Source organism: Gavia stellata, chromosome 11 (assembly GCF_030936135.1).
Source record: "Gavia stellata isolate bGavSte3 chromosome 11, bGavSte3.hap2, whole genome shotgun sequence".
NCBI classification, from domain to species: domain Eukaryota; kingdom Metazoa; phylum Chordata; class Aves; order Gaviiformes; family Gaviidae; genus Gavia; species Gavia stellata.
The window spans coordinates 10,447,442-10,456,917 of NC_082604.1; the positions used below are offsets into that span (position 1 = coordinate 10,447,442).

At 51.2% G+C, this 9,476-nt stretch overlaps 1 protein-coding gene across 1 annotated transcript in view; it reads right to left on the bottom strand.

Annotated features, from left to right (window-relative positions):
* The window catches only part of WDFY1 (WD repeat and FYVE domain containing 1), a 28,042-nt gene extending 27,077 nt beyond the window's left edge, over nucleotides 1-965 (bottom strand). The window contains exon 1 of the mRNA XM_059822744.1: nucleotides 829-965. Within this exon, the coding sequence (XP_059678727.1) occupies nucleotides 829-965 (137 nt within the window). The remainder of the gene's footprint in view (nucleotides 1-828) is intronic.
* Nucleotides 966-9,476: the final 8,511 nt, after the last annotated feature.

The window sequence follows — 9,476 nt, forward strand, 5'->3', positions numbered from 1 at the left end:
CTCTCTGAACTGTTTCAGCCAGAATGAAGCAGGTTTGAGACCTTCAGACTGAGCCATCAGAATGGGCTTTTGACTGAAGCAGCTCGGGGACCTCCAACTCTTCTGACAGACAGGGGAAGCAGTAGCGTACCTAAAAGTGATTCAGCCAGCACTGCTGAAGGCAGAGAAAAATACATTCCTACATTTTTGGTTCTGCTCATAACCACCGCAGAACCTTTTACACACACAAATGAGTTGTAGTCTTCCACCTACTTCGCCGGGGCTGGAAAGCACGCATGAAGTACAACAGCTTCTTCCTATCAGCAGGGGAACGCTGTCAGCTCTGTGCTCCCAAGCCCCGCTCCCACCCGCAGCCGTGCGGGCTGAGCCGCTGCCTCCCTCCGAGAGCGGGAAGTCGGCTAATGCTATTTTCCTCCCTCGAACTGCAGCTTCGCTTATTTCCTTATGGCTCTAGGCAAGGAGTCATGGCTACGTGCCTCCTGGCAAAGTTATACCGTAAAAACTGATCTTCCCCCCGCACACCGCCCCAGTGCTACGCTTCCCCGGCTCAGCCGGCTCCCACCTTCCGCAGGGACCGCGCCGCCGCTGCGCCCCGGTTCCGAGGGCTCGGGGGGCTCAGCCCCAGCCCCGCACGGAGCGGAGACCGCCGAGGGAGGGGAGTGGACCCGACCCTCGGCCGAGGGGCCGCCCGGGCCGGGCCTGCCCGCCCGCTCCCGCCGCTCGGCCTAGCCCCTCACCGAGCCCCCGGCGGGAAGCGGGCCCTGAGGGGCCTCACCGCCCCATGAGGCGCCTCGGCGGGCCGAGCCGCGGCCGGCGGCCTCCGCTTACCTGTCCTCGCTGGCCGTGATGACCCCGTCCTCCTTGGGGATGAGGAGCGCGGCGCTGACCACGTCCTGGTGCCCCTCGACCTTGCTGAGGAGGACGGGCCGGCTGCTCTGCGGGCGCGAGTGGATCTCGGCCGCCATGTTGCCGCGGGACCGGCCCGGCGCCCATCAGCTGACGGCGCGGGGAAAGCCCCGGCGGCCGCCGTAACGCTGCGTGTAGCGGCACCGCCCCGCTGGGCCGAGGTGCCCTGTATAGCGGCGCAACCACAGCCGCGCGCCGAGGCCGTCTCTAGCGTAGGGCGGGCCGGTGGCAGGCGTATTCTCTAGAATAGAAGAGCCGAGGGGCCGTAGTTCGTAGGAGAGCGGACGATACAATCTGGGTCGGGCTGGGGCTGCCGGTGGGGTCTCTGGCAGCCTACCCGGCGTAGGGAAGTGTCACCTCCAGGAGGTCTGTGGCTTCCCGAGGAGGAGGAGGTGGCCTTAGGCTCAAACACGTATTTCTGTGGCTTGGGCTGTGGGGCTGGCTATGCCCTCCTGCATGCAAACCACAGAGCTCTCTGCTCAGGAAAGGTGCTGCTGTTAAATACAGTTATTGCCATTACCCTGGGGCCCCGAGGAGCCCGCCGCTCACTCCCATGCCCAGCTGGCCTGGCGCCACGATAAGGCAGCAGAGAAAAGAATATTCCCCCTGGAGTAATTAATGGGGGGATACGGACTGAGGAAGGATGTGTAGTCACAGGAAATGTATTAGCTAGTTTCTCTGTGTCTTTTAAACTAGAAGCAACTTTATCCTATAAGTTCTTAAGCAGTTGGATTGTGCTGGTTATTGTCTTCATGTCCAGTGCATGTGAATATTGTCCATGTAGTTAGTTAATCAACAGCAGAATTCCTCCCCTCAGTGCTAGTTTTTTGGTAGCTGCTGTGACCATGGCGCTGGTGGTGCTCACACCTTTGAGTCCAACCTTGAACCAGAGCTCCTGCTTGTCAGGACTAGCCAGGGGCTGGTGGAGAGGTTACTGGAGCTGGTCAGGACCCTTCTCTGTGAGCAGAGATGTAGCTTCTAATCTCAGGTCTAGGAAATATGTAAATATTTGAGCAACAGTGTGTCTGGACATAACCAACACATACACTGAGCTCACATGAAAATCCTAACCATAAGCTGGGTGAAGCTATTTTCCCAGGCAGAACTGTGCAGATGAGTTACACGATGAGGTAAGGACAAACATCCAGGAGCGCGGTGGTGGGGAGCATAGCATTTGATAAGCCATCACAGACCACATCACACACCTGCAGCCAGGGAGGCTGAATGAGGCTTCCCCAGGCTCCTGGAGGAGGGCAGCAGACGGCTATTGTCTTTCCCCTGACCTGCCCCAAGAGAGGAATTTTACCTGCCTTATGGGGTTGCTCATCTATTTGCTGGACAGCAAAGGAAACAGACTCAGGAAGAATGGGTCCAGCTTCAAGTTTTTAAAATACCTGTGGTTAAATAAACTTTGCTTTGCCTTCAGCTTTTCCCAGTTCCCTAATCTTTCCTCTGCATTTCCGGAGTTCACCTTTCTTCCACCCTTCTTCCCTCCCTGAATCCTGCCCACTCATTCAGCTCATGCCTGTGTCATGGTGCTTTTCTTTCTCTTTCAGTCCAGTTCCTAAACTTATAACCTGCTTTTTCTCTCCATTTCTTATCCTTCCTCAACCTATTTTTCCCATCACCTTTTTTGCACCTCGACCACAATCAAACCAAGCAGCAAGTCAATCCAGCCCTGCACTACCTCACATCTCCCACGAGGAGACCTCACATCTGCCATGGTTCTGAAGAGGCTCAGCTATAAGATGAAGTGGCAAGATAACAGTCCCGGTAACAAGGGACTGACTACATTCACTTCTTCCAGGGTTGTGCAAGCCTTCACCCAGGCTTCAGAGGGAGAGGTCACAGGAGGACACGTGGAGGAAATAGGTCTTTCCAAAACAGGTGACCCCCCCCCCAGCAGCCCAGTCCAGAGCCTCAGAGGGATGCAGGTGCCTGAATCCCCTTTGAATCTAGGGGAGTTAAATATTATGTCCTTTTGAGGCTCTCAGTCTCCACATCTACAGACCTTACACTTGCTGTACCCTACAGGGACCTTTAGGGTTTTTCCTAGTCCTTTACTGCTCGATACCTGCTCCAAGACTGAGGTCCAGCAGACAGCAGAGCTGCTCGCTCAGCCCACTGCACTTGGGGATGCCAGCTGCATACAAACACGCTTGTGCAGGAACACCTGTAATCACTTACCAGATCCTCATACCAAGACCACCTTTACCAGAAGCTCCACAGGTAAGCTTAATAGTTTCTTGGGTAATGTGCGGGTCTATAATACCATGAGAATCTGGCCTGTATCCCATTTCTAAGGGGGGAACCTGGTGCATGGCAGTCTGACTTGGTCACCGAGAACAAGAATATTACTCCAGGTCTGGTCTAACAAATTGGCCCAGTACAGACAACAGGCAATAACCACATAAGTGAAAGACGTGACACAACTGGATCTAAAATCCTTCAAACACAGTATTTCAGGCCTTACCTGTTTGCTGTGCTAAGCTTCCCTGTGCTTGCAAACAGCAATACAGTGCTCAGCCCAGTGGATGTACCTATAATCAGAATCTATAATTCTTTCATTATCCAAGCAGCCACCAAAAGGCACCTTTGTTGCCCAATGCTATTTTTTTACTCAGACTCATATCTATTCCTCTGCTTTTTAAACCTGACCTGCTCTGAGGTCATGCCAGTTGTCAGAAGTGAGATTCTGGCTCCCTGCCTAAAGAAGAGAGTGGAAGGCAATGCCCTCCCTGTACAGAGACTTCACAGCAGGGACTCCATATGAACGTGCAGCTACGGGATGGCATATCCACAGGGAAATGTTTTCAAGAACAACTATCCAAAGACTTTATTTGATGACTAGTGGTTATGAGCTATTTTTAATCTTCCTTTTTTAACCTTCAAGACATTCCCTTTGGCCTCATCATCTGGTACTCATCATCCTGCTGACCTAGACTTGGGAGTGTGGTGGAAATGCATTTTGGCTCAGAGGTACATCCTCCTACCAGCTCTTCCAGCTCCTTCTGAGCTCCTTCACAATGAAAATGCCTTATGTTTTCCACCTCCAGAATCACAACCTACTGGTCCTCCTCACTAAACCTTTCCTCCTCCTCTTCTTCCCCAGCTTGCCTCCTATTGCCTCCCATACAGTCACAAAATACAGCACTGTCATTTCTTTCCATCCTCCCATGCTCCACAAATCACTCATGCCACAGCATGCCATGATGGCAAGTCTAGTTTTAAGGGATATTGTTCCAGGTCAATTATGCCACAGACACATGGCACCTTGCCACGGAAGCAGCAAGGTTCCTATTTGTGTTCACAACACTTGGGAAGGTGCTGTGCAGACCTGTTTCTTTGGCTGGATCACGTCAGCTCTTCTCCCACAGCAGCAATCCAGCAAAAGCTGTTCTTTCGTCAATAAAAGCCATTCCCTGAGCAGACCACATTTGTATTGCTCCTTACCTGTGCCAGCTCTTGCTGCTCCTCGTGCTGCTGCCTCTCCAGAGGAACGTGGCACAGCACATCTCATCTCCTTTGCCCGTAGCAGGAACACACCTTACCCAGGCAATTCTTTGCCCGTGTACACTCCTTACCGGCCTCTGTTGTGGGGAAGAGAAGATGACTTTACTTTCCAGGCCATTTTAACAGGCAAAGAGCCATCAGCCAGGTTACTGCTCCACAGCTTTCCTAGTAAACCCAGGCATAACTGGCACACAGAGTCGGCCATCGGGCAACCATGAAAATGAGATGGCAAGATAAAGGAACCCCTCCAAAACTGGCTGCCCCTCTCCCCCATATATCCCATCAGAGTGCAGTCCCGCAGGGGACCGACACACGTGGCAGGGCAGCGACAGGGGCCGCAAGCACCCGGGAAGGGCAATGCTGCCCAGCACTTCAGCGTGTGGGGACAGGGAGAGCGAGCAGCCCAGGGCTTTCCCAGAGGGATCCGGGCCACTGGCGCCCTGCTGCAGGGCTTCCTGCTCAAGCTGTCCGCCTTGGGATGACGGGGCCCTGGTCCGAGCTCGCGGGGAGGAGGAAGAGGCCCTCCCAGAAGAGCTGGGAAAGCAACCTCCTCGCCTGGGAAGAGCAGGAGCTGAAGGAATAGCTCGGAGCATCGCCCCCCCTCCCGCCGGCAGGCCTAGTAAGAGAGCGCGGAGGTGCGGCTCCGGCTCCCCAGGCTCAGGAACTCAGGTTTCCCAGGCTCAGGAGCTCCCGTTTCAGCCAACAGCCTCGTATCGAGGCGGCGAGGTGGGAGTGCGTGTTCGAGCCTCGGCCGCGAGAGGGTACTGCGGCCCCGCCGTGCCGGCCCGGGGGAGGGGAGGGGAGGGGAGGGGCGGCCAGGGCCGAGCCGCGGCTGCGGGGACAGCACGGCGGGGCAGCCGCAGAGGTGCGGCTGAGGCGGGGGACGGGAAAGAGGGACGCTCCTGATGAAATACGCCACGTGGAGATGCCAACATGGCAGGAAACGCGCCCCTTCGGCCTCTCTACCTGACCCTGCTTCTTAGAGGACAACCTTAAGAGCTCCCAACAGAAGAAATGCCAAGTTTTGTTGTTTTGTCTGTGAAATTCCATCATTTCCCCTAAGGATTGTTTCAGTTTTGATGTGTTTTGGTTTTTTTCCTTTTAAAAATACAAGGAGGAGGATTGAGGGTGGCATTGCTTCTCAAAGGGACCGTGGTCCAGCAGCAGCCCCACCGCGCCTGCTGAGGATGGCAGCCAGCCCTGGCCAAGGCAGGCGGCATTTTGCAAGAAGGGGGAGAGGTGACGTGGGCCTGTGCCTCTCATGGGCATGCACCTACCAGCGAGGTAGGTGTTCTCACCTACCTGGTTCTCACCTCAACCATTTCGGGAAGGTGGAAGAGCCCAGGCTGGTCAGATACAGCAAGAGATACAGCGCTGCCTTCCCCACTCTCCACCGCCGCTTCAGATCCCAAATCAGCCAGCGCAAATTAGTCTGGAAGTAAAACAAATGCTGCCTGTGAACCAAGCAGACAGACCCAGCCCTTTGGTCTAAGGCAGGGTGGCTCACAGCCAGTATAATTAACTGATACCCACAGGCTCCAGGTGCTTGGCACCCCAAAGGAAAAGCATCTGATTCACTCCCCCTATTGCACAAACACCCTTCAGGAGCGGGTACACTTAATTACAGGGAACTTGGTGCATGAGGAGCCCAGATCCAATATTCAAGGGAGATGCCATAGGCTTAGCCAGCAAAGGCTTGGGGAAGGTAATCCTCGGCTCAGGGCTAACTGTGTATTGGAGGTATGTTGGAATGCACATGTCAGCATGTTAATACACATACATGTTACATACAGACCAGACAGGGTCCAGTCTTCCAGACTGTAACAGTTATCCCCACCACAGCCTTGAAAGCAAAAAAGACATCCCTGGGAACTTCAGTGTGATCTGAAGGACAGAGAGGACCGAAAGCAGCACAACACTGAGATGGCTGTGTTACTGTGAGCTAGCAGTATCCACCCAACATGACTCCATGTCCCTGCAGCACATAGAAAGCATTAGTCAAGAGCTCACAGAAAATGGTCATCTACTAAGCGACCAGTGCCCACTTGGCCAGAGCAGCAAGCCTAGCAAACACAGAGCTAGGAGATCCGCAGTCTGCCATCAGCTTCAGCACCAGCTTCCCGGGGAGGAGGGCAGACTGCATCACCCTCTGCTGCTTCTGCCTTCGGGTTCCCCTACTGCCTTTGGTAGGGGCTTCTTTCCTCCTGGGTGTCACATCCTGCACCTGAAACCATCACAGCCTCCTGGCACCACAGCAGTGACGGAAATTAGTGTTAGACAGGTTTCAACCACTACAGGTAGTAGTAGCATTACTAATAAATACATGCAGTTTAAATTGATGGGGCTAAGCTAAAAGGGCTTTCTCTTTCTTTGAAGCACAAGGGGGAGTTTTTAGAACATTGCTTACAAAGAGGTATTTGAATTTCTTTCTCTTTTTCATCTTTATTAACCTGCTCTGCTGCTGGGAGGCAATGCAGTCATGTTTTTAGAGGAGAGGCTGCTGTCAGAAGAGGGCTGCCAACAGGGAATGCGGTGTGATGCCAAGGAATGAACAGCAGTTATCCCTTTACATGGGCTGAGGATCCAGCCCCTTCCTATCCTCCCCACTCTGTCCAGCAAACAAGATTTGAAAACTACAACGTGTTAATGAAATGTGGAAGTTGTAAAAGAAAAGCAGCCTTTTTAGAGCTCTCTGAAGTTATGAAAACAAAGTTGAGACACAGTTCAGCAGATTAATAGCCTGCTATTTTTCCTGTTAATTACTTCATGAAAACCACTTTCTTCATTACAAATCTGGCTCAGGAAACATATGGCAAATTTTACCAAACTTTTCCTCCCCACTTAGCCTAGAGACTAAAGCAATTGTAACCACAAGCATTTTCCATGATCATTCCCTGCCCAGGGCTTCAGTCTCATATTACTGAAGAGCTAACAGTCTCTCTGGGCTTTCCACTTCAGAAAAGTTTACAAAAGATGTGTTACCTCCACTTTTAAAGATGGAGAAACTGAGGCATACCTAGGGAAAGCAGCCATTAACAGCAGATAGAGAATGAGTTGCAATTCTGCATAGAGTTATGCTCCTGCTTGAAGTTACTGATCCATCATTAAGTTATGAGCCTTACACATTCAGTCTCACTATCTCTGTTCCTCCTTGAGGACAATTCCTCCCTAGCCCTCCTGCTCTCAAGCAGGGTGCAGGGCTGCCTGGGTCACAGGGCTCAGGGGCCCAAAACCACCTTGGCTTTTCTGTGGAGTGATGATGAAGTTCAACTGCAAAGCAGTTGGGCATACAGGAGGAATAGATCGAAGCAGACCCAAGCAGCACAAGCATTCACCTTAAGCTTGACATTCCTGGAGACAAAGAAAAAGATTTAAAAAATTAACAACCTCTACAGATTCCCCAAAGCCTTTGAAGATCAGCTAACAGCCTGCTACAGCAAGGGTTAATAAGACTACAGTAAGCACAGACCCAACGCTAAACACATCACACTGAACTCCAGTTGCTCTGTTGAGCAGGACTGGAAATTTTATATGAATCAGCTCCCAGGACTGAAGAGCACAGTGTTTTTACAGCATTACTAAAAAGGAAGTTTTTAGCAGCTAACCTAACCCTCTCCCCTTCTCAGGCTCTTACTTCACTTCCCTTCATCCTGATCTCCTTTACCCAGTTTATAGGCAAATACCATCAGCATCTTAGTTCAACCCTGCTTTTGTGAAACTTTTCTTTCCCAGCACTGAAAAAAATACTGCCTAGGAGCGTCAGAGCTGAAAAACCCTCTTTCTGAGCAGTGACGTATTTCACCCACATACTGCAGAACTTGAAGCTCCCAAGTAGCTGCTATGTGTGACATTCCCCATCAGTTTGCTCAGAGCTCAGCTTGGGCAAGTAGACCCAGCCCCATCAGGCTGAATAAGCCTGTTCACATTTGCCAAGGCAGGTTCCTCATTGTCCAGTTTTGTCCTGGTTAGGGGAAAAAGAAAATACCCACAGTTATTTTCTGTTCAGTGCTCTAAGCAATCATCTTATTTTGCAAATTATTTCAGGACTAAACAGAAGTGACCAACCGTTGCTTACAGAGAAACTGTGCTAAGGCAAACCTGAAAACTTACGTCACTGCTTTTTTTTTATTGCCCAAATCTAATCCCAAACCTGCTTGCTGCACAGAGCACACACTGCTGCTGTATGCAAGCCCTATGGGAGTTCAGTTTGAGTGCTAACCCCTTAATATTTGAATTCTTACCACAAACATCAAATAGAAGCAACTGGAAAATTAATTCTCATATTGTAATTCTATTTTGTTATCAAAATAGCAATACTGTGACTCTGAAATACAATCCCACACTGCTCCAGAGCCCTTACAAAGCATGTTGCACCCCAGTAGCCACTTCTCATATACATCATGCCTTCTGAAGTCCAGCTCAGGTCCTAGCTACATAGTTTCTGTGAGGCAACATTTCTTTATTTTTGCAGGAGAAACCATACCCAAGCTAGATGCAGGACAAACCAATGCAAGTGTCACTGTAACTGTACAAAACTCAGTAACAGTTCTGTTGCTTTTGCTCCTTACCTCCATGAGATTCAATGAGTTGAAGGCAAGCCTGGCTAGGCTATCCAGGAGAGCTTTCCTGCTCAGCACCAGAATCTTTAGTGACATCTGCTCAGCACCAGAATCTTTACTTACATCAGTCACATAGTTAGAAGGTTTTTTTGGTGGTTTTATTTTTTTCCCTGTCTGCATGGCTCACTTTCTCTTCAATGAGACAGGAAGCAAACTAGATCATGCTAGTTTCTCCATTCACCTCTTTGGAGTTGAGTGCAGGAGACCTAGCCCTCAGCATGCAGCAGCACAAGCAAGCATGCGGTAGGAACACTCCTCTCCCAGCTTACGAGGATCTGGTGGTAGGCAGCTAATACATCCCATAAAAGACAGCTAGCCAGATTTATTCTTCTTAATGTTTGTAGTAAGCAGCAAAAGAGAGGGCAGCAGTCGGAGCCAGACATTCCTCTTACAGAGCTGTTTTGTTACTCCTCTCCCCCTAAGTTAGTACCTGTGCGT